The 24846-nt window shown below is 43.6% G+C and overlaps 1 protein-coding gene across 5 annotated transcripts in view; it reads left to right on the top strand.

Annotated features, from left to right (window-relative positions):
* MCF2L2 (MCF.2 cell line derived transforming sequence-like 2) overlaps positions 1-23866 on the top strand; it is a 151495-nt gene extending 127629 nt beyond the window's left edge. For 3 of the 5 annotated variants that reach the window (XM_058030763.1, XM_058030762.1, XM_058030761.1), the window contains exons 25-34: positions 2639-2711; positions 5707-5816; positions 9615-9710; positions 12242-12331; positions 14001-14072; positions 15710-15796; positions 17821-17939; positions 18485-18597; positions 19017-19120; positions 20271-23866. In XM_058030763.1, the coding sequence (XP_057886746.1) occupies positions 2639-2711; positions 5707-5816; positions 9615-9710; positions 12242-12331; positions 14001-14072; positions 15710-15796; positions 17821-17939; positions 18485-18597; positions 19017-19120; positions 20271-20371 (965 nt within the window). In that variant the 3' untranslated portion in view covers positions 20372-23866. The remainder of the gene's footprint in view (positions 1-2638; positions 2712-5706; positions 5817-9614; positions 9711-12241; positions 12332-14000; positions 14073-15709; positions 15797-17820; positions 17940-18484; positions 18598-19016; positions 19121-20270) is intronic. The other 2 variants (XM_058030765.1, XM_058030766.1) reach the window with 2 other exon arrangements.
* Positions 23867-24846: the final 980 nt, after the last annotated feature.

Here is a 24846-nt window from a genome sequence, read left to right as displayed (position 1 = left end):
CTAGTCACCCCCCACCTTATGTTCTAAATGTCAGTTGTCCCATCTTTCCATCTTAGTGACCTCCCTGTAGAACATGGTTCATGACATTTCCCTCTCTCACAGAGATGTCACTATGAAGGTGGTTTGTGATGTGTTCAACACTGTCAATAATTGAAGCCTCCTAAATAACTAAAATAATGACACCCTTTTATATATAAGATATTGAACCCCAGACAGACAAAATTCAGTCAGGTTATTTCAGATAGCAAAAGAACATAGTGATGATAGTTATCATAGATGCTACTCTATTTATTCTCTTAGGACAAAAACCCCACAGACTTTTCCTGAATCTTGGCATTGCCTCTCACCTTGGTCTGTCAGTTTCTGTTTCTTTTATACACTCATCTCTCTTTAAAGCAAAGGTCAGCAAAGCCTCTCCACCCACATCCTTCAAATTCCTAAGCAGACTTTGTCCAAGGTAGAAACTTGTGTCTGTGCTTTAACTTTGGAGGTCACCTCTATTTTAATTGCCTGTTTCACAAAGACAATGAGTTCTTGCATCCTCCTTAGGTACAAGGAAACAATTATGAACATTAGCAATTGAATCCAACCCATAACAATACACCTATTTATGATGTTTACTGCTCTGGACTTGTGTTACTGATCTTTCCTTCATCCTTTCTCCTTTTTATACTGAATTTTACTGTGATTAGTTCACCAGGAACTGCTGAGGAAAGACCTCAAGATTCTTGTTAGTGCAGTTTCAGGACTGGATCTAGAGACTTTCTGATATGGTTTGTAGTATTTGCTTCTGAAGTATAAAAGCTGGTTACTTAGGCTACCACAAAGGTGCTAATGGAGAAAATGTACATATTTAATAGGATAGAGTGCTAGTCCTCTATTTGTGTTTCTAGGAAAAGGAAATTAGACTTGTATGTTACCCACATGAGCATTAGTGAAACCTCTATAGCATACAAGACCTATAAGCTATTAGAGTAGCTTTGCATTTTCCAGAGAAAAATATACAGGAATCAAGACTGATTGAAACATTTCTATTTTGGTGTTCTTTATTGTTTTGCACTAAGATCATACCATTCTAGAATATTTCAGCTTTCAAGGGACGTCAGGACATCACAGTCCAAGGTCCAGCTCAGGGCAGAGTCAGTTATTGGTCAAACAAGGTTACTCAGGACTTTATTCAGTCTGGTCTCGAGACCATCCAAGGGTGACTTTCATCCTTTCATCCTACTCTGTGAATATAGTCAAGATTTTCTTTATTGTGAATCCAGCAGAACAGCAGTCAGAGGATATAAATTGTATCTCATATGCTATTGCAACTCTTCCCATTGCCTTTTCCCAAAAGCTCACATGAATCAAACCCCTTACTACAATAACTGCTGTCAGGAAGCACATGCTTTGTCCTGTGGTTTTAAAGTTTCTTTTTTTAATGACTCACAAAACAAGAGGCCTTAATCCAAGACTGGATATTTTTACAACTGAGCATTGCAATGGGAGAAGGAAGAGGGATATATTTGGTTTTTTAGCTGCTTTTAATGACTGTTGTTAGGAGTTGCACAGGGGGTTGGAATGTTGGAAGGAACCAGCTGAGGTGGATGAGTGAGGGGCAGAGAAGGTGGCCACAGGATGGGATAAATAGTTTAAAATATGGGTCACTGGTGTCCATACACTTGGTGTGTACCCAGCCCTGTCAGAGACTGCAGTGAGCATGGAGTGTTAACGAGGCTTTGGGCAGCACCTTGATCCATCAATCCCCCAGAATGCAGGCAAAGGAATTACTGATACAGCTTAAGGGATTTGTGTAAGGCCATTAATCAGTTGCCAAACCCAGGAATGGAGCTACTTCCCACTCCTGAGCCAGCATGGGCATTTCTACCCCACCAACAAACTACCTGAGTTTAATCTTTCAGTGCTGCCCCATCCCCCTGTCATGTCTCTTTCACTGATAGGAGGTTCATCTTTTTCAGAATGAAATAGCCCAGGGATCTCAGCAATATGCGAGTTTGAAAGCAGCTCCTTCCGCTGCTTCCTCACTTCTCAATGTCTGACTCTCCTGGCCCTGAAATCCAGACTCTGAGCAACTGTCTTATAATTTTTCTTCACTCAGCATTTACTGGACAAAGTACAAGTCTGTTGCTACCTTGTGGCCCTGCAAAAAGAGTGAACAAATGGCATATATAACATTTTCTGATTACTGTTTGTTGAGGATGCTGAGCAAAAGCATTCTGCAGAGAGATAGGGATATATTCTGCGATGTGGCTGAGTATGCAAAAGGGCTGATGGACATGTGTTGCTAAATCCAGACAAAGCTGTGAGCCACAAAACTTGTATTCTGGGAAAAAGGCCATTATCCATTCTCCAGATCAATATCATGCAGTTAGCTAGGAGGAGGTACCGAGAAAAGGGAAGGGAGTAGGGAAAGAAATCTCTTTTGTGGTGAAAAAATGTGAGTTGTTTGGTGAGCTAAAAGATTTCATTAAGATCTTAATATGCCTTTCTCTTCAAGTACAAGCGTTCCATTTTGATTGCAGTGGCAGTCAAAATCTCTCCTCTCCTATTTCTCTCTCCCACCTTCAACATAAAACAGAAGCAATTGAAACATTTTGGAGCAGCTTCTTTTTACTTTTTTTTTTTTTAACAGAAGCAAGTCAACTGCACCAAAGAATCACTGAGAGTGTGTATCATGCACCAATGGATTCCTCCAATGCAAGCAGGTAACCACAGCTGCTTTGGCATATCAGGGCCATGTTTTGTCTTGTGTTTGTGCTTTTGCAGTACATAAATTCATAGGTTTTTGTGTTTAGCTTCCTTCAATTGTCTTCAAATTCTTTAAAGATAAATAAACACAGATAAAGGTTTGCTCAAGAGAGAAGTTATATCACAGTCCGAAATTAATTTCAAAGACTAACTCAAGTTTAGTTGAAAAGTATTGGAACATTTCCAGGATCTTAAATGGAGCTGTCAGCAAAGTTTTGTAATGACCCAGTTGCTGGGCAAGTTTAATGTAAGTTGGCATGGGATTTCACTGTAAAATTTTAGCAGGATCAACCAAGCCAGGAGATCCCAGGTAACAGCCAGCCTTTGAGAGTTGTACAACTCAATGCAAGAAATATTAAACAGATGTAGTGCTATTAATCCTGCACCATATTTTCTCTAGGCTTGGTTAATTTGCCTTTTTTAGGGTTCAAGGATGGAAATCTTTCAGCAGAACCACCCTGGGGATAGGAGAAAATTATTCCAGTAAGATATGAAGTGCAATCACAAAAATGTTTCAGAAGAATCCAGATGCATGTCCTTCTTAAAAGGCTCTTAAAGTGAGATTTTCCAGAGCAGAAATTATAGACAAAATATGTCAGCAGAAAATTAACTCCAGGAAGAAAGGCCATGTGATCAGCTATTTGTCCTAGAGTGGATTAATCCAAAGGAAAAATGAAGTGTTGTCCTCACTCTGCCAACTGTGCCAGAAAAAGAGAGGTCAGATGCTCCTTCTCCAAATGCTGGGTTATTATAGAAAGAGGAAGAATGCAGTGAGTCTTCATGGAAGAGCAATGTTCGGGGCTGTGATGAATGGCACAAAGTTCAGGGTGTGCCATTATCTGTTATTATATGTGTCCCCAAGATAAGCAGGGGCAGCAGAATTGCAGCATCAAGCTGACTGTGCAGGAGTTGATGTGAAATGGTGGATCCAGAGTTCCTCAGACTGTGGAGCCCTTTCTGCAGCCTGCTCTGGATTGCTGGGGGAGACAAGGAGGGGAAGGAAGAGGCTGGGCTGCAGCAGCCACCACGTGGCACAGCCTGTGCTCATGGCTGGTGTGACCAAGCAGCCCCAGCTGTGAGAGGTGCTGGAGGCAGAGGAGACAGCATCTGCTAAAGAGCAGCCAGCACCACCAGTGCTGTGCCAGCAGAAGGAGGCTGATCAATCACTGCCATGTTATCTACCCAACAGGCTGCCCATGTGTGACAGTGACTCTGCTGTTTGTTGGGAATTGGCAAACTCCGCTGTGACATGGGGGAAATCTGTTTGCAGGATGCGTTCCCCTCCCCTAGCTGTATGTGTCCCATGACATAGACTATCCCCTTTACTGTTTACATGCCACCAGCATCACTTGGGACTGCAATTCCATGAGATAAGGCAGGCCTGACTTGGGATTGGAGCTGAGGTGTTGGGAAAAGGAACACTTAGTGTCCCTAATTCCTCTTCAATCTATTTCAATTCTCTCTCTCTCTCTCTCTCTCCCCCCAAATTCTTCCACAACATGCACTGTTTAATCCTAAAATGGGATGCCCAGTGTTATCGCTGCTGTATCTCTCTCTCAAGGAATGGCTGCTGCATTTCATTGATAATGAAATGATCCCTTTGTATTGTTTTCTAATCTATTTAAATACATGAAATTTAAATAGTCTATTGTTCCAACTGCTTAACAATCTGCTTTGTTGGAAATGACTGATGCAGTCATACATGCATGTAAAAACATCCTGTGAACATGGATAAACACAAACTCTTGGAATTTGGCTGCAGATGCTGTTTCAGAAAAGCTCTTGTATTTTCTTGGTGTCTTTCTCACAGCTGTAAATCTTTAACTCTGTCAGCTGCATGTTTCACAGTTATCCCAGCCTAGCTGGGAAGAAAGAGAGAAAAAAGAATAAGGAAATGTGAGTGTGCTTTGGATTTGTTCCCATGTTTATTTTGAGCCCCATTTTGTACCCAACATGAAGCTGCAAAATCACATTTTGATGGAGTACAGGAGGTAACAGAGACCTTGCTAAGATTCCATCAGAAACAGGTCAAAAGTTCAAATGCAAAACAATGAGTCCTGGACTACTTTATATTTAGAAAAGCTATTAACAAACCTCTAGTATTTAAAATGTTTTGAAGTTGTTAATGATGTATCTTGGACCTTCCCTTACAGCAGTTCATGTGTTATTTGCAAGCAGCAGTTTAATTGCTGATACGTGTCAATAACAAGAGCTTTGGCAAAGAGTATTTCAAATGTGTAGATACAATGATTTGTGTGGAGCAGTCTGCCAAAAATAACAGTCAAACATCCAAATTAAACCATCAGACATTTGCAAAGAACCACAAGAAAACCTTGCAGTTTGAACGTCCAACAAACCTGGGACAGGGGCCTCAGTCCCATTACCCAAGGCAGTACCTGAGCAGGTTTGTCAAGGTGGATCCTCCCATTTGTGATTCAGCTGCAGACAGGGATATCCCACTGGGATTCATGCTCCAAAGAGCAAAGAAACAGAAGTTGGGGAAGCCAATAGAATTCATATGTTGCTTATGCATGGTGTGACCTCTATGTGACCATCCAGTATCCATTTCTCTCCTGGAGACAAATGTATTTATGCTGCAAAAGAAGGAAAATCTGGGTTGTCTTTTCTTACCTGGCTTCCCACTCCAACCTTTCAAATCTGCTGGACTTGCAAAAAGAATTTTTGCAGATAGCCTGCTTGTTTCTCCATTTTTCCCTTCTCAACGTTGATGAATCCACATCCCTCACTGCGTGGTGGTCAGAGGAGGCAGGATGGGTTTTTCCCACCACATATGCCTGCACAGATGCAAGCTTTTGTACCAGAAAGCATTTCAAAACCAGTCCTTTGTTCCTTAGGCTTCCATGTTTGAGGGTAAATAAGAATGCTTAGTGCTCAGTGCTTTATTAGATGTTAACAGGAATGTTACTATTTTTGTATTTCTTTTGTCCCAAGGTATAGCAGGAAGTCATCAAGTATATATGAAAACAAATCTGAGACATCAAATGTGGATGCATCTAACAACAAAAACAGGAATTCCAGTCCCAGCGCCAGACAAAAGAGAGGTAGGAGTTCTCACACAGCTTTTGCTTCCAAACGGTAATATTTTTATATTTGCACATATTTCTGGAGTTTGATGAGGATAATTTAGATCTATGTTGTTTTAACCCAACATCAAAAAACCAATGCTACAAAGCTGAATGACTGTACCGTGAAAATTTGTGAGCACCAAAAGGCATCACCAGTTTAGGGTTTTTAAGTCTGAGTTTTGATGCTTTATAGTGCTCTTTATACAACTTGTGTTTAAAAATAGAACTTAGGGGACAATAGCATATGTGTTTTAACCTTCTGCATCCTGGTGAAGTTGATTTCTAGACATACTTAATTTAAATTTTTTTCTACAGACTTTGCTAACTGATTTCTTTGTTTAAGTCAAGGAGAGTTTTTTGCCTCCTCTGTGTATATCAATTCTCCCCAGCTGTACAGTAAATAAACCCACAGGCAGTCACAGAAAGTCCCTCCATTATTTGAGCCCATAAGCACAATAGGTCTTCTATACAACAGAAGTTAAAATAAACACTATAAAGAAATGGAATCTCATCTGACAGCAGGAAGAGAAAATCTATTGATAGCAGTTTCTCTTTTAGGCAGTATTTCTTAATGTTGAACAAAGAATTTTCTACTAATATAAAAAAGAAAATAGTGAAGTCTTAAGAAATTAATACCCAAATGAGGCATAAAGTAACACCCTCATTATAAATAAAGATATTTTAAAAGAAAATGGAATGTCTCTCTTGGAAAAGAAAGGCTATTCACCAAAAGATTTTTAATTGCAGTAGGTTTTCATGCTGGAAGAAAGTTACAGATTCTTCATTAAACCCAACCTTATTTTTTTTTTCAGTAAAATTTTATTTTTAAAATATTTAGACTTTTTTTTTCTAATTCAAAAAGTGGAAAAGTAGCTTTTCCTTTTAAATTTAGAAACTTAAAAAAAATCCAAGAAGATTACTGATGTTTTCTAACTGTCCAGCTTACTCTAGAGTGTGGGAACGGGGCTCACATTCCTGCTGCTTGTCATTCTTCTGCCTTCTGCTTTCCCATGAGCAGCTCCTCAGGGCTCTGGCTGGGATCCCACTGGCTCAGCCCAGAGCATCCTCATCCTCTGGTGGGTGGCTCTTCCTGCAGGGCTGGGCAGTGAGTCCTTTCTTTGGGGATTCGGGTGCCCTGTGCATCCTGAGCTGCAAACCTCGCTCTGCAGAGCCACCAAAACGCTTTCCAGCTCCACGTGTACTGCCAAAACTCGAGCTTGTGTCCTGTGAGGCACCGAGGGCTCTGCAGGGGGCTGAACCCAAAAATGTCCCAACACTCGGCACACAGCCTGGGGCTCTGCCAAAACTGTCTCTTTTGTGCCACCTACTGCCTGTAAAATGCTTCCAATATCGGTGTAGTTAATGTGAACACATTATTTTAAAACACTGGGGAGTTTCTGCAGTACAGAAGGGGAGGGTACTATTGACAAATTATTTCAGTTTTGTTATTCTTATTGATAAGTGGCTGTGGCAGAGTTTTCTACATGTAAATCAGTGTTTTGTGTGGACCTGACTGGTGGAGTCACTGCCTTGAAATAAAACAGGAGCAAATCCTGCAGGATCCTCTGGGGACCCCCTTGTCTGACTGCCCTGCTCAAAGCGGGGTCAGCTGCAGCAAGGTGCCCACAGCCAAGTCCATTTGGGTTCTGAACAGCTTCAAGGATGGTGATTCCATAATCTGCCATGGGGACACTGTCCTAGGTTTAACCCCTTTCACAGTAAAAAGGGTTTCTCACATTTTAAAATGGAATTTCCCATATCTCAATTTGTGCCTGTTGCCTCTCTCATCCTTTCACTGGGCTCCACTGAGAAGCATCTGGCTCCATTTCTTTATTTTATAAGATCCTCCTGAGCCTTTTGTTCTCCAGGCTGTGCAGTCACAGCTCTTTTTTTACTCTCCCCTCATGTCAGCAATCCCTTAATGGTCCTCACTAGATTCACTGGAGGAGCCCAGGACAGGACAGCACTGCAGGAGGGTCTCTCTGTGCTGAGATGAGGGGAAACATCACATCACCTCCCTGGAGCTGCTGGCACAGCTCTGCCCAGTGCAGCCCAGGATGCTGCTGGCTTTCTTTGACACAAGTGTGCACTGCAGGCTCTCCTTCAACCCGCTGGTTCTTATTATGCTTGGAAATAATTTCCAGGGTTATTTGGTATACCTGCAGAATGAAGGAAAAGGTTTGTATGACTCAGGTGGAGACAACATGACTTCAAAGACCGGTGTCAAATGCTTTGCTGGTGCTGAGGGGCTGTGGGGACTTGTGAAAAGCAAAGGGGTCCCTCAGTGAAGTGGTTCAATTGCAGAGCTGAAGAACCCAGGAGCCCACCCCTCTGCACATGCACTGCTGTACTCCCTGTGGGACTCGCTGATAATTAAATGCTATGGATTTTCTCACCCTAAGAAAACAGAAAGTAAATATATTTTATATGCCAGTTTTTGAATTCTTTATAAGCTACAGTATCTGTACAGGGATTGCCTGGCAGTGGGAGCAGCCATGGCAGGGAATGGCTGACACAGACTGTTTGGAAGCCAAAGGCAGCCCCACAGCAGAAGCCACTGCCTGGGAGCAGCTCCTCACCAGACGCACCTGCCTGGTCCAGAGCTGGCACTGGGTAGAAGGAGCTGAACCACAGTGACATTATCCTTCTGTGTTGTTAAAATCTGTTCCTCTCACACCCCTCTATGCATGCAGGCACCTTGGGTCTTAGATTATCTTGGCTGCAAATCAGGAAGTGATGGGATGCACTTTCCTTTGGAAGCACAGCTAATCTGTCTGTTGCTTGTCTGTCAGTGTGGATTCACTATCTCTTTGTGTTCCCTTTGTACTTTTGGTCTTCAATTGTCCTTCTAAAGATTTTCATGTGATAGTGTGTGAACTAAAGAAGGGAAAATCTATTGGTTAAATCCCAAGGCTCAGAAGCAGGTACCCAACACATGGTTTTTCTCCTGCTCCTTTGCCATAAACCTTCTGGGTGTTATCTGCCCACACCAAGAAAGGAGCAGATGGAGGATTTGGCAGGAATGTGTGGATCTGGAGGTTTGAGCTAGGTCCGGTTTCCTGCAATGTGAGTAACTGAGTATCTTTCAAGGCCAGAGCCTCAGGACCTCCATCCATCTGTGATCTCTGCAGAGGCAGCTGTCAGACAGCATGGCTGATTATTCATGCAGGAGCCTGGCATGTGAGCTTTGCTGGCATGGCACGCTTACATCCCAGCAAATCAGGAGATAATTGCATGACTCTGCCAGCTTCAGAGGCTTTAGAAAGGTTTCAGCAGGTAAGGTTGAAGATGTACAGCCACAGGGCTGGTGAGGACAGACTCTTCAGTGCCAGTGCTGGATTGCAGAAGTGGGACTGCTCCCAACACTTGCATGTCCTGTACTGCAAGGCTTCTTCTCTTATTTCTCCCTACAAGTCACTGCTCCAGCCAATGATGTGTTTCCATAACAGAAGGCACTAGCTTGCTGCTAAATGGTTTTTTCCTTTGATGAGAGCTACCTCCCTTCACCTGTTATTCTTTGGTTTTGTTTTGTTGTTGTTCTCCATTAAAACTCAGTGAGCCAAACTCAACCCAGGGGTCTGTTTGGTTCAGCTGGTTTACTCACCCTGATCTCATGTCACCTTTCCAATTGATTAGCTCTTGCTCAGGCTTGAACTGAATCAAAATTTATTGATTTCTTTTGCGTTGTCATCCAGTGCTAACCTTTCCTTTCCCATAAGCTAAACAGCTGTCCCTTCCTTCCTTATTTCTCTTCCCTCTCCCTCTCTCTCCTAGTTGATGCTTCCAGCAGCCTTAACCTTGAGCGCACAGCGCTTGCTAGAAAGCGATTCACATTGCAAGGTCTTTCCAACCGCAGAGCTCCACCCAAAGGTAAAATCACCCATGCAGCATTTGGTCTCAGGCCATCTGTCTCCTGCACTCCCACGGTGTTCTCTCCATCCCATGGTGCCATCCATCACCGTTTCCTAAAGTGCTGCTGCATCTCACCCAAATGCTCCTTTCTGGTGCACACGAGTGGCTCCTCTGTTCAAAGACGCCGTCACCAAAAATTGCTCCCACGGCAGCATTGGCAAGGCAACCTCTGGGTTGGCTGGTTGGGTCTTTTACTGGTGTACAGTGCAAATAACATTTGTTTCCAGTTTCTCTCAAGGGTCAAAGTGTGAACTGGTTTTAAATGATCAACTGAACTTCTTTCAGCAGCTTACAGGCTTGAAGAAAAATAGTATCATATCTGTTGTGCTACATGAGATTTTCATGTGTGAAATCATTCATTGGTTGGATGTTGTTTTTTCAAATATTGTTCAGTTGTGGCCTAGTGGGGAACGAGAATTCAGAGAACTGGGGTTTTATTCCACTTAATTGTGTTATATGACACCATAAAATGCTGTGTTTTGGGTACTTGTGCATAAATGTTTAGTAGATATCCATGAAAAGAGAGCTTTGCAAGTTCCTTGTACAGCTACAGTGGTAGCTGTACAAGGAAGAGACTTTAGAGGAAAGAAAGAAATGTGAATAGAAATTAAATTGACTGACTACTTATAATTACTTTCTGAAAAGATACGATAATTACTCCCTTTATTGTTTTTGTGTGGCTTTTTTCCTGTTCTGATAAATAATATTTCCTCTGTGAGACAAAGGGTTAGTATGCAGTGATGGAGAGGGTGAACATCAAAGGAGGAAGAAGCAAGATGAAAGCATAAAAGCAGAAATACAGAAGCATTAAATTATAATGTGATAAAGTAGATAAGAATGCACCAAGAGTCAGCACTGCTGTAAGATTCTGGCTACCAGATTAAGGCTGCATGTGGTAGTGAGATCCAAGATGGACAAACAAAGTTCAATGTCTGAATATAAAAGCAAGTGGATTTTAGATCTTGGGACTCAGGAAAATCAATGACAAAACACAGAGTTCAGAAATAATGCTGTAATTTTTGCAAGTCTAGATTTACAATTTTGTTTGGGGTCTCTCTTACTTTTTAATCTGAGTTTTTCTTGTCGTATGAAATGTCTTGCCTTGTATTCAGGGTTGCAGGCAGCAAAGCACAGCTGGGAAGAGCTCAGCTGTAGGTGCTCTGAGTTCAAAGCCTTGCTGGGTCTGGTTACTCGGGATTCCTGTGGAACAAACACCTCTTGCACAATGTCCTGCTTCCCTCTGTGGGGCTGACCTGCTCTGGCCAGAGGGAGCTGCTGGCAGACAGGCTGGCTCTGGTCATGGCTGCAGGCAAAGCCTCTCAGCACTGCCCGGGCTGGCTGCTGGGGCACGCTGGGAGAAGGGAACAGGGAAGTGTCTGCTATCAGCTTGTCCTGCTCCTCAACACTTTGTCTAAAGGTTTTTGTTACTGGCCATGGTGAAGGATGGTGTGTTGAGCTGAGTGTACTTTGGTTCAGATCTGCTGTGTCTGTTTCTGTCAAGAGCACATAAAAAGGAAGGTCTAAACAATATAATAGCCCAACTAACTAGGGTGTAAACAAGATTGGGTATCAACTGCCAGTGGAGCATGGATGCTCAGAGAACTGCTGAACTCTCTGCCTAGGCTATATATGACAGGCTGGAAAATGTTGTATATAATCACTTTGGTGTTTTAGTCAAAGAAATGCTGATGTCTGGAGAAGAAACTTTGGCATCCTGCACTCCATCAGAGCAGAGATCCCTGGGGCAGCCACCCCAGAGCTGGCACCAAAGTGTATCCAAGTCCACACTCAAAGCACCCTGCATCTCCCCACCCTTGGGTCAGCATTAGCTATCCTGGTTTGCACAGCCAATTTCATATTCCTTGGGGTGGGAACAACTTCAGCACATGTCATGGTGAAATATGGGGAGTCTGTGTCTTTACTCCTGAGCAGACTTAGAGAAAAGGCAGGATGATGAATAAGGAAAGAAAAAAACACTCTAGCCTTCACCTTCTCCAAGCTGGTTTGCACTGGTAAAGATGGAAGCTTGGAGAATATTTTCAGGCATTCACACAGTTAAATTTTAGAAATGACAAATGTGAACTCCAAACCATTCATACTTGTTTTTCAGTGTATTCCAGGTCAGTCATCACAGAACAAGCAGCTCAGTGTCTAAAATGATCCAAACCTCATCTGTAGACACACACCCCATTCCAGCCATCATGCTCATTTCTGTGTTTTGTAGCTGTACTTGGACACTAGTTGGTTGCTAAAATAATAATTGGCATGGCTCTTTTCTGAAGTATTGAAATTGGTGCAATTGGAATTGCTTTGAAAATATGTTCACAGTAACACTTTCTGTGCTTTTCACCTTGTTGAGGGTATTTTTAGAGGAGCAACCTTTCTTTTCTTTACCCTTTTCCAGCTGCTGCTTTGCTTTGAACACCTTTTACCCCCAGTGCTTATTAACCTCTAACCCTGCCCTGCATTGCATCTGTCTGTTCTCCCAGATCCAGAGTCTAAGGACAGAGAAGTTACCCGTCGCTTTTCCCTAGCCTCCTCCATCAGCACCACAGCCAATGCTTCTGCTGCCACCAAAGGTACTGTCCTGCTGCTTGCTTAGCTCCCCCTCTCCCTGCCTGCTGCCTGGCACAGTCACTGCCAAATGCTGCTCAGAGTGAGCCCCTCAGGCCCAGTTTTCACTGAGCAGGAGGTTCCAGTAGAAGAAGAGTGAGCACCAGTGTAACACCTGCAGGGAGGCAGGCCAGGACATTTTGAATGTGTATTGAGGTGTGCTGTCAGCACACAGACTGACTCTTCCCAATTTCTCCGTTGTAGGCTCCAAAAAGTGTTGCTGGTGTCCATGGAAATTGGATTAATGTTTGGCTGATGTGGGGTTAGATTTCCAGTAGCACATATGCCTGCATATCAGGGATAATTTTGATAACAGAACATATGGTCTTACATGGAATTCTGAATATGCTACCTTTTGGCAGTTCCTGGAATGGACTGGAGGAACTGATTTGCAAGGTTAAGATTTTCAGGGCAATTCAAAAGATCAAAATAGAAGGCAGAATTGTAGAATTGATTTGTATAAAAATCTTTCCTCTGTAGTTGTCAGGAAGAAAGTTGCTCAGTATCTGTTGCCTTCTCAACAGCTGTGAAGGATATGAGCCACATCCTTGGCTGCAGTGAGGCTGTCAGGGAATGAGGGCATGGTGGGGTTCATGGGCAGAGGAAGGATGTGACAGTCTCACTACTCACAAATGTTTCTTTAACAGCACCTTTAGACCACAGCACTAGAACATCCTTACATGGAAGTGATGGGCATAGCACATGAGAAGGGGTTATTACAGCTTTTTGCCCTCAGCAACAACTCAGACATACATGATCAGTTGCTAAATTATGGGAAGACTGAGTCATTTCCTAATAATTCTTTTCAAAGCTGAGGAACATAATGAAGCACATATCTACAAAGAAATGGGCAACCAAGGGTTGTTCTTTAGTGTGGTGTATCAAAGAGAGCATGTGTGAATTGCTATGAAAGTTAAAATTTGTTACAGTTTCATGTCAAAAAGTCTTATTCTAGAATCCTGTCTGCCAAAAGACTGTTGGCAATCTTTTGGGATACTGAGAAAACCACTTCTGCTATGATTTTCAAAGCTAGAAAACAGAATCAGTGCTTTTCAATTAAGTGTTTTAGTCACAGCATCTACTTTAAGAAAATATTTCAGATGACAGAAGAACTGAAGCCTGTGTCTTGTCTGAGCATCAGCCCAGATGCAGACCTAGCCAGGTTGTTGTGGTCACCACTTCTGGGCACAGCTGTTGCTGTGTCTGATCGTCACTCCTGGCAGTTCAGCTCCCCCCATATCTGCAGTGGGGCACAGGAGAGGGGCTGCACACGGACCTGTGGCTGGTGTCCCCCCGTTCCGAGGGTCAGAAGTGCTGGCTCTGTGAGCTGTGCCCTGCCAGGGACTGCGGGTCTGCTGCCTTAGTGCCATCTCCTGGGCAAGAGTGAGAGGCAGCGTCTGTGAGACCCCAAGGGAAGCAGATTCTTTTGCTGTGATGTCTCAATGTCTTTTGACAAAGGGGTTTGTTCCCTATCCATTTCACAGAAGTGTGTATCTCCACCACCTAGAACCCAGGGGTTGGTCATTCTTCTGGGTGAAATTAAAAGTGTTAGGTAGTTAGTGTTTTCAGGTGTAGGAAAGCAAGTTTCTCCTTTAACAATATTTACAGCCTTGTGACTCTATAAACTCCACACAGGTCCCCTTGTTCCTGCAGTTAAAGTCAAGAGACATGAAATAAAGAGTGACCCAACCCCCCTGGGGTTTGAAGGTAGGAGTATTTCCATCCTGCATGAAAACCTTTTGATATTATTCACTGAATTCACATCTCATCACGGCTGGTGGGTGACACTGGAGTTCATTAGGGGGGTTGGGGTCAGTTTATCTGCATAACTGGGATAAAGACAGCTTGTTACTCCCTTGCCTGTCCCCTGCACTCATATTCACCTAGGCATGGGCCTGAATTAAACCCCCAGTTCCCTGCCTGTTTTGGGAAGTAAAGCTCTAGGCTGTCACCTGGATCTGGATTTTCTGCCTGGCTCTGCCTCCCTCCATAGGGAGCAGCAGCAGGGAGCCAAGGGGCTCCTTTTCACCTTCACCTGCAGTCTGGCCACTTGCATCCCTTTTCCCTTGCTGGTGTCTACTCTTAATGAGAGAAACAGGAGCCATGTGCATGAAGACTACAGGGGAGGCTAGACTGTGCATTAATAGCCATTTCAAGTGCAGTGTTTCATTTCAGACAAGCAGAATTTCCACCAATTTGTTGCAGCAGATTCATAAATTACTGTTTAACAAACACTACCAAAGAGTTAAATTGAGGTGCTGTTCCTCAGCCACTGGAAGATCACCAGCTTCCATTGTCAGCCTTTCTCTGACCATTTGCCTTCAGGGGACACAAGGATCCAAGTATCTCAGCTGCAGGACAGGCAGGAGGAAGATGTGGGCTGAGGACTCCTTTCATAGCATTGTGTTGTTCTGCACAAAATCTTGGTAGGAAGAGCCAGTGAACAGGTCAGTGATGGAACTGGTGAAATATCAGAGCTATCTCCCATGGCACTCTGGAAGAAACAATTCAGAGACAGCAGAAGTCATTTTGCTGCTTGCAGAATATTTCCTTTTGCCAGTGACCCTGGCACTATGTTTAGAACCATCCTGGCACCCAGCAGCACCCAAAGTCTGGGGTTTATGCCTTGCTTCCCTCACTGACAGATGCCCTGATCTCAGCATCCCCTGTGGCTGCAGGGACAGGGGGCATTTCAAGTTGCAAGAACTATCTGCAGCACAGAACTGACTTGCTCCTCACACGTTACAAGCAAGGTAACAGCATCCCTCACCAGGCTGAGTATCTTTAAGTAGGAAACGATGGACATGATCACCCCTTTACCAGAGGATATTGCTGCTATTGACAAGGTTCTGACTGAGGTAATAACAAGGGATTTCCTCCCCCCAAATTCTGTTGCATTCATCGTGGGTGAAATAATTAATTTCTGGTCTCCCTGGTCCCCTTTTGCTGCTGTATGTATTAAAATCAAAACCATAAATTATCACCTACAAAATGATTTTAAAAGCTGCAAGAAAAATATGTTAAAAATGGCTAAGGAAGCTGTAATGAAATAGAACACTGCACTATTCACTCAGCAATTATCTTCCTTAATTAACATCACTACTTCTGTTTGATTCATTTCGCTGTTCTTTGTCCTTCTCAGACTCACAGTTTTTCTGTGGAATGCTGCTGTCCTTTCACTCATTTGTGCTGGTCATGTGTCTCCTCTTTTATAACTGTTGGACCCCAGTCCACCTGTTTGTTAAAGAGCCTGTCAGTTGCAGAGGTGATGCAGGAATTCACTTTGTACTGGTTGTCTGGTCACTGTTTCACCTTGAAGACACAAATTGTACTTCCTGTCACAGATGCTTTTGAGAACGCCATTTTGGCCCAGACTAAATGTAATGCCGGTCCCACCACGAGATCCGTACCTAGATCTGCTTCACAGACAGGTAAACACAATTAAAGTATTTGTAAACTCAATTTGAGAGTGCAAACTAAATTTATGATAATATTTACTCTCTTTATTATAAGGAGAGTTTTCTCTTTTGGTGGATATTATTTCCCACCAAAACAATGAAAGAAAAAGCTTGCATCATTAGCTTAGAAACAATGCCCCACATTCTGGTTTTCTGAGGTCAGGCTGAAAATAATTATTTTAATTGAAAGCAAGAGAGCTTAGAATTTGATCGGTCTTATTTTATTAGAATTAAGCATGAGAAACAAGCTGTTTCTTAGTCTCTGAAATTAGAATAGGGATTTGTATGGAAGGGGGAGGCTGATAGATGTATTTGTAAGGAATTCTGGCTGGTGAGGTTTCTAAATTACAGTGGCAAAAGACTGTGGAAGCTTTGTCTAATGGAGTAGAGGGGTATCTTTTTCTCTTGGTGTTTGTAGTCCAGCCTGTGAATTTGAACTAAAATTGCAGTAGCAGTTTGAAGTTAACTAGAATCAGCATATTCTTGTATCTTTAGACCTTTGCTAGTATAGTACAAGACAGTGTCACTTTAGAGGCTGGTTTACACCTTTAAAAGCACAGATGGCCAGACCATCCCTGTGGGGGGATAGCTGGGGATGCAGCTGTGCTGGAAGAAGGTCCCTGTGTCCCTTGGAACTGGGTTGCAGTTGTTGGAGCAGACATCCGTGGGTGGCAGAAGGGGCTGCAGAGCTGCATGAGCATGTGTTGCACCAACCAGTGCTTATAGCAGGGAGGGTGTGCATGGGGAAGGATTAAATAAACTAATTAATAAATTTCTCCCAGATCAGGTCACTTTTCTGTTTACTGCCTGAACTGCCTGGCTTGGGTTTTGTATTGCCTCAGGCCAGGGTTTGGTGTGGGTTGAGAGTGCTGGGATGTGCATAATCCCACTGCGAGAGCATCTGTCTCCGTGCCTTGTGGTCAGAGCAATGGCCCACAGGATGTAGAGAATTTGGTTCAGCATCTGCTCAGCCCAAGTCCCTGTGAATCAGCTCATGCCCAGCAGGTACACTAATTAGGAAGGCATATGGTAAATTGACTGACTGCATTCAGCTTATATCTGTCAGGGCTGCAAAATCATTTGGTAGATGCAAGGTCTCTTTCCTCTGAGCTGGACTGTAGTCATCCCCATCCCTACCAGGCATCAAGTGCAGGGAAGTACAGATGATGGTTGCCACCTGCACAAAAGAGCCAGAGCTACTTTTGCACCATGGCAGCCTCAGGTAGACAGGTCTTATAAGGCTCAGCCTCAGTTTCCCTCAGGACACATCCTATGGACATGCCTTTCTAGGTGAAGAGAGTCTGGCTCTTGAGACAGGCTGGTAATCTCTCACTGCGTCCATTCCACTGGGTTGGGATGGTTCTGGTGAAAATCATGCAGTAAGACAGGTACAGCACAAATATGACTGACATCTCTCCTCACCTCCTTGGTTGTTTTTGTGCCTTGCTATTTACTCTGTCCCTTCCCTGCACTTGCAGCCTGCTCCAGGGTATAATCTGGTAAATTGCTCAGGTGGTAATATCACCTTGGGGTGAGATGGAGATAAGAAGTCAACCAAAAGTCCATGGCTATGTACTTAAACATGTGGAGGTAAGCTGGAAACTGAATCACCATGGCCCTCTGAAAGTCGTGTCGGCACAAGTTATCATTTGCTCTGCAGGAAGATTCCTGGTCCTTGTTTTTTGTACCTCCTGAGCTGAAGGGATTGAGCAATGCTGAGCACTGGGAGTATCCATGGGTGTGAACACTGCAGCCACACATGCTGCTCTCACACCAGGGACAGTGAGTGGTCCAGACTTTTAGACTTTTTTTAGAGACAGAATAATGGCTGTGACATAATTTTTATGGCAAACTCGTGGAATAAGCTATAAAAAAGTACCAGCAATTTGGTAAGTGGAAGAGCAGGAAGTGAACATGGGACATTTATTCTACAGACTGATTCTCAAAGAGGCTAATGTCTGATAGCTAACTCTGTCTGGTTTATGTCTTTTGAAAAGGTTGGCCCAGCAGACAAATGCCTTCTCTAGACACATTTGAAGATTTTGAAGCCATCCCTTCCAGCATGGATGAACTCTCTAACTCTTCTGATTTGGAGGAAGAGACCAACCCTAACAATGTAATTGCTTTTTAAAATTACACTGCCCTTTGCCAGCACAACTTCCTCCTCTCTAAGGATCACAATGTAACCTGCAAAGTTTGGGTTCACACCAGCCCTAAATCCATGGATCTGTGGAAATACAGAAGATGGAAATTTGATCTGGGGTGTTGGAAGATTATTACAAGACTTTTGTTGATCGGGATGAGGATCATAAAAAGTCACCCATTCTTGTAGGCTGTCACTTTGCCTGCTAAAAAAGTGATGGAAAAGTCGGAGTCTTTAAAAAGCTAATTTCAGACTTTTCCAGATAACTTCACCTGGTGTGACAAACCCAATTTTTATATCAGAATAATGGCTGGTGGGTTAAGCCTAAAGTCTAAATGCAGAGAACAGTCTATCCAAATTTTGAGTAATATTTAACCTGGGCATGATAAATCACAATTGCCTACAGAAGAAATATCTGCCAGCTTGAAATGCCTAATTCAGTATCTAACTAAAATCTCTTGCACAGTGTTCTTTCATCCATAGTGATTGTTTCTGGTGCCTTGTTTCATTCATTTTAGGGGAGCAATCTCTTCCGGGTCGAAGGCAGTTTTGACAGCTGTTTCCCAGATTCTCTTTCTCTTGAGGATGGAGATTTAGTGCAGTTTGTGCAGGAAGGAGAGAATGGTCAATGGTGAGTATGGCAGAGAGACAGAACTGGACAGCTGGAACAGCCAGAACCTCCTGGAAAAGATGGAAATATAGGTTGGATATTAGGGAACAGCTTTTTTATAGAAAGAGTGATAAAGTTCTGGAATGGTCTGCCCAGGGAGGTGATGGAGTCACTATTCCTGGCTGTGTTTTAAAAAACACTGGATGCGGCATTGAGTGCATGGTTTACTTGAGGTGTTAGGGCTGGGTTGGACTCGATGATCTTGAAGGTCTCTTCCAACCCAGTGATTCTGTGATTCTCTATGGATACCTGTAGGACTGCCCTGGCTCCTCTGCCTTCTTCCTTAGTTCAGGAGATAATAGCCCAACATGCACCTCTAAGACATACAACCCAAGGAGGCTCAATGTAGGAAAATTCACTGACTCTTCTCTGAGTTTCAGGTTAGTGAAGAAACTGGTCTCTGAGAAAAGCGACTGGGTTCCCTCCAGCATATTGCAGCCAGCAGAGGGGGACAGTAACAACATAATTAAGAGCAGCAACGCAGGTAAAAAAGAAAATGTGATACTGGTTTGTTTGTTTTCTGCTCCATACTGAAAAATAATGTGATAGCAAAAAAAAAAAAGGTGATAAAAAGTGCATTTCTGTGTTGAAGAACTCACCTGAGTGCACGTCTGCGCTATAGTCTCTGGTGACATGGCTGAGCTAACCTGAAATTTGGTGCCTGGGTATCAGAGCTGGTTAGGCACAGCAGCTTTCCTTGGCCTGGCTTAATTGTTTTTCCCTTTCTGAGCAGAACTTGAATCTCCCATCCAACTTCTATGGCCAGCAGCACTCAGGCTGGCTGCTTTGCAGGGAGCCCAAGAGTCTCACACACAGGGTGTGCCTGCAGGGCAGCTCTGATCCTGGCATGGATAGACTTTGGATGGAGACCAGCATCAGGGCTGTGCTTCTGGCCTAGGCTTGAAAACATTAAAATTTCATGAACCATTACTGCCTTCATCATATTTCACAGCTGGCTCCAAAAGCTGCAGGAAGGGCTGCTCTGGCAAGATTTCAGCCAAATCAGCACTAAAAGTCATCCAGTCACAGCTTTGGTTCTGACCTAACACCCAAACAGGTTGCACTGGAAAAGCTGAATCTGAGCAACTCTGCAGATCAAAGGTTTACAATTCCAGACTAATATTTGTCCATCCTTAAATATAACATACCAAATGTATCCTGCTTTTCTTCTGGTAGCAGAAGAAAGCAAAATCTGGTACAGTCATTCCCTGGGGATCTGCGATGGAGAGCTATCAGCACTTTATTCTGAGTTACTGATCTCTTTTGATCTTTTTGGTCAGTTTAAGTGGAGGAAATAATTTTTTAACCTCAGGATTCTTTGCTGTGGTGTAAAGGGAGTTTGGTAATTGCTGCTACTTCACCTCCACAGCAGGTCAGTCCTCTCCTCACCTGCCCAGCTATGGCTCTCATTTCACTGGCATGTCCAGTGCTTCAAAAGAAAAACAACACCAGGCACACATTACAGTTACACACCAGAAGAGCCTCACTTGCCTTTTGAGAAGGAATTAGAAGAGCAGTAGAACTGTGATTTTATTTTCTATTTTATTCCATGCTTTTAAGAAAGAACCTTAAGACTGTAGATGAAAAGTCCTGTAGACACACTGTAGTGACAATGTCCATGTCCTCCTTTTCAGACACGTACAACGATTCCTGCAGCACAGCCTCAGTAGAGTCAGACACGAAGGAAAGTGAGGTGGCCAAAAGCTTCCCAGCAGAACAGAGAGCTGGCAGCTGAACAGCAGGACCAGCCTTCCTCAGGACCCATCCACCTGTCTTTATCTTGGGTGGACACTGGATCAAAGTTGCCTTCCTCACAAGCTCCAAGGTTCATAATTCACTAAAATTTTGTCAACATGAACAGATGAGAACTGTGCTGTCTACCTGGCAAGCTGGGAAAAACAAACTTGAAAGGAGCATTAAACATCCAGAAAACATCACACGTACCTTCAGTATTAGAGGAGACAAATGCTTCTTGCATTGATTATCAAACTGTTTCAGAAGATGTGGCCTAAATTAGGTCGACAGCAGAGCTGAAGAGTCTCTATGCACGCACCTTTTGGCAACTTTGCTTGAGCACCACATCACTGCAGAGGGGCACGTGGTGGTTACGAGTCCTTGCTCCACCCTGGGGTCACCTGGAGGTTTTTCCATTTGCTTGCCTCTGGCTGTGCCTTCCCTGTCCTCCTTAATTCCAGCTGATACATCATCACAAATGTGCCCTTCTTGCTGTCAGTCAACACCAAAAACACCCCACTTGAGGGTGGCTGTGGAAAGGAGACTCCTGGCTGGGACCATCAGCAGCAGTGCCATGGCCCAGGAAGGCCCTGCTGCACACAGCATTCCACACCTGGCATGGTGCAGGTGGCAGCTTCTGCCTGGGAGGTGCAGGGCTAAGCAGGGAAGTAAAGACATGTAACAGCTACTGTGACAAAGAACACTGAACTCTTTTTGCAGTCTGAGTCATTCCTCTGCCCCCTCTACAGTCTCTGGTTGCTGGATCACAACCCATTGCACTTGGTGCCGAGAATTCAGTTGAATGCCATTTACTGTCACATGTTTGAGTAGACTGCATGCTTTCCTTGTGTGCTGGGCTATGAGTAGATACATTTCACCCCCCCATTTGGAATATACTTCAGCATTGCAAATAGGCAGTGAGCATTAGATGCTCCAATGAGTGGATAAAGTGTTGTTGTTAAATACTTCTTTCCAGGACGTTTGATGAAAGGACTGTACCAAATCTCTGCAACATAAGGATGTAATGTATAATATAAAGTGATTACAGATGTTATGATTCCTATAGAAGCCATTAGCTCATTTAGAGCAGCTGTTAAGGCATGAAGGCATTTTGATGGTAATTGGGTCTTAGGTCCCACAAAAGCTGCTAGTACTGATAAATACTGCTAGTAAAGATAAATAGCTAAACTAGCTATTTAAACTAGCTGCTAGTAAAGATAAATATTGACTAAGAGCTGCAAAGAGGCAAAGATCAGTCTGGTAAAAATGAGCCCAGACGAAACTCAAGAGTGAGTGAGTGGCTTTCACTCTTAGGGATGTTTTGTTTAACCCTCAGACTAGTGGTGCTTTATGTGAAAAACAGAGGGCACTAAAAGCACTAGAAATGGAGAGGAAGCAAACCAAAACCCACTCTTTACTAAGTGAGCCTTTGAGCAAAGCAGTAGGTGTGTGTGCCATTTCTGCTCTCACCTTCCCAGGGACTCGAATGTTTTCCTTTGTGTCTCAGTGGAGACTGGTGTTGCAAGTACCTTAGTGTGGGAGTCAGGATAGCTGTGGAGCAGGCAGATAGTCCTGTTTGAGAAAAAGCCTTGGAGCAGGAAAAGGGTTAGTCAGATTTTTTTTTTTTTTTTTGCCTGTGAAGACTTACTGCTTGATTCTAAGTTGCAATGTTGTGATTGATTCCCATGGCTCTTCTAACCCTCCATATCTAAACTCTGTGATTTTTGACATTTTCTGTTCAGGACTAAAGAACCTTTCTGGAAGCTATTTTTGTTCTACAGAGGTAGGAGCTTGCCTGTTTGTGTTGGTCATTTACCTCAAAATTGACATGTAGGCTCTCAGGAACACGAATTCTTTTGGTCTACTGTGGTTATCAGCATCCTGCAGGAAGAATTGATTCCTTTCAGGCCCCTAAGGAAATATGCAGTGACATTTTCTTATAGTGCAATTACTTTATCCTCTCTCTAAAATGAATTTTTTCTGGTTTCTCTATTACTTTCAGTAATTTTTGCACAGGAACAGTGCTGCTGTCTACCCCTGCCCTAAGCATAGGAGAGGGAAGGGCTAGGGAGCTTTGCACATTAGTGAGTATAGTAACCTTTTGTGTGTGGGAGAGCGAGAGGGAAGGGTTACCCTGAGTGTATGAAACTGCCAAATTGAAGATTTGTAACATTGCTGATGGATGGAAAAACAAAGGAGCAACCTTCTGGCTTTGCTGAGACAAAATGGGGTTTGATGACTTTTTGAGTTTTTAAATAGTATGCAGGACAGTCTTTTAATTAGTGTATTTCTGTCAAGCAAAGAGATAATTAAGGGAATGACTCTCCATGTACAGTCTAGAAGATGATTTGGTAAAGTCCAGCAAGACTAATGTGTGTTAGGGTATGCTTATTCTGTCTGTAGGTCTTTGACACCATCCTATTCAGGTAGATGGACCTAAAAATCATAGTTTTCAAATAAGGATTTCATTTCAGTGTTGTTTGGAGATGCTCTAGTGACCATTTAGAAGTCATTTAAAGGTAATGGTTGTGACTAAGATTTGGCTGTAGAAGACACCAGATCCCAGGTAAATCTGTGCTGCAGCAGCCCTTGCTGCTGGCCCCGTGCCTGGCTCTGCTCCTGGGCCTGGGCTGGCCACACCTGCCCTCCAGCTGAGGGTTTGCCTGGGCTCTCTGCTCTGCTGCTATTCTGTGAAACTTCAGAAACTTCACATCCTCAGAACTGCCCCCAAAAGTGCCCACTCAGGTGTGGGTGGGCTGCAGAGTCCTTCCCTGGCACCAATGGCCCACAGAGATGGGCAGTTGCACGACACACAAGTCTTGCTTTTAGTAAACCAGGCTAGAATAGAATCAGGCCTGATCCTCTCCTCTCACCTGGAACCCCACCAGGTGGAGAACCAGACCAGTGCTCGTTGTCTTGAACACAAACAGCTGCAGCCAAACCACTTCTGAGCTCTGGCTTTCCTCGCCAGTGACAGCAAAGCTCTGTGTGTGTCATGTTCTGGTCGTGTGTGTGATGAGAAGCCATTTTATTATCTATGATTTTCTTAGAGTCTTGATATTTCAAACAGGATTGGGTATGAGAAAGGCCATGTGCTTCCTTTCCAAAAATACTCAAAGACTTCAAATATATATATATGTGATTAGAGATATATAAGAATAATAAGAAAAAAGATCCAAAATGTGTATTTCTTCTTGCAGCTGGACTGAAATAGCTGCTAAGATTTTCTCTCCCCAGCTGAGAATTGGTACAGTTTGTTTTCTTACATGATTTCCATGGTGTTGATAATGATGTATTTGTATATTGTGACTGATGAGAGATAATCAGACAGGGAAAGAGCACAGAATTACCTGTCCTTTTTTCCAGTCAATACAGAATGTATGAATTTATTACAAGAAAAAAAGTGTGCAAATGAACTTCCTGTAATTAGGCCATTCTGACCTGTGTAGAACCACAATTTGTTTGAAATTTATAAAAATTATAACTAGTACAAAACCTTGTGGTTGATGTCTCTATATGAAGCAACAAGTAAAATGCCTTTTTTTTCTATTTGAAATACATGAATTATCAGTAAAGGCTCATTATCAGAGCTGAAAAAAATTGACATATTTGTCCAATATAAGAGTAATTGGTCCAACACACGTATCAAAAGGCAGAGTAGGGTTTTTTCCATTACCTATCTCCCTTAGTCATGTTCTGAATCGCTGGGACTTTTAGGAGAGTGCAAAGGTTCACACAGACAGAGAAAGTCATAGATGAATTTATAATAGTTACTCCTGAGATATCTGCATGTCTTTCACTGCCAGTGTTCATTAGGGAGTGCTAATTGATCCAAATACAAGCTGTGGATCACACAGAAAGGCAAGCAGGTGAAAATGAGAATGTAGACAGACAGTGCAAGTAGAGCAAGATAAACTGGACCTGATTTCATGCAGTATCCAGATTTCACACTTCACCTCACCTGACTCTTCAAGTCCTTGCTGTCACCATGTTCCTGCAGCTGATATTGGCATGAAGAAAAGAAGAATTAGGAGCAGCCAGGTGCCAACGTGGGGGCTGCTTTGTTCCCTGCCCAAGCAGGGCTCTGGCAGGTGCCCAGGGCAGGGGGTGCCAGGGCAGGAGTGAGTGAGGCTCTCCTGCTGCACAGCCCGGCACTGCAGCCAGCCCTGCCTGCATTGCTGCTGCTGCACATCCCAGCCCTGCCTGCACAGCTCCTGCTGCTGCTGCACATCCCAGCCCTGCCTGCACAGCTCCTGCATTGCTGCTGCTGCACATCCCAGCCCTGCCTGCACAGCTCCTGCTGCTGCTGCACATCCCAGCCCTGCCTGCATTGCTGCTGCTGCACATCCCAGCCCTGCCTGCACAGCTCCTGCTGCTGCTGCACATCCCAGCCCTGCCTGCATTGCTGCTGCTGTACATCCCGGCCATGCCTGCACAACTCCTGCTGCTGCTGCTGCACATCCCAGCCATGCCTGC

Source organism: Melospiza georgiana, chromosome 10 (assembly GCF_028018845.1).
Source record: "Melospiza georgiana isolate bMelGeo1 chromosome 10, bMelGeo1.pri, whole genome shotgun sequence".
NCBI lineage: Eukaryota > Metazoa > Chordata > Aves > Passeriformes > Passerellidae > Melospiza > Melospiza georgiana.
This window is presented reverse-complemented; position numbering and strand designations above follow the sequence as displayed.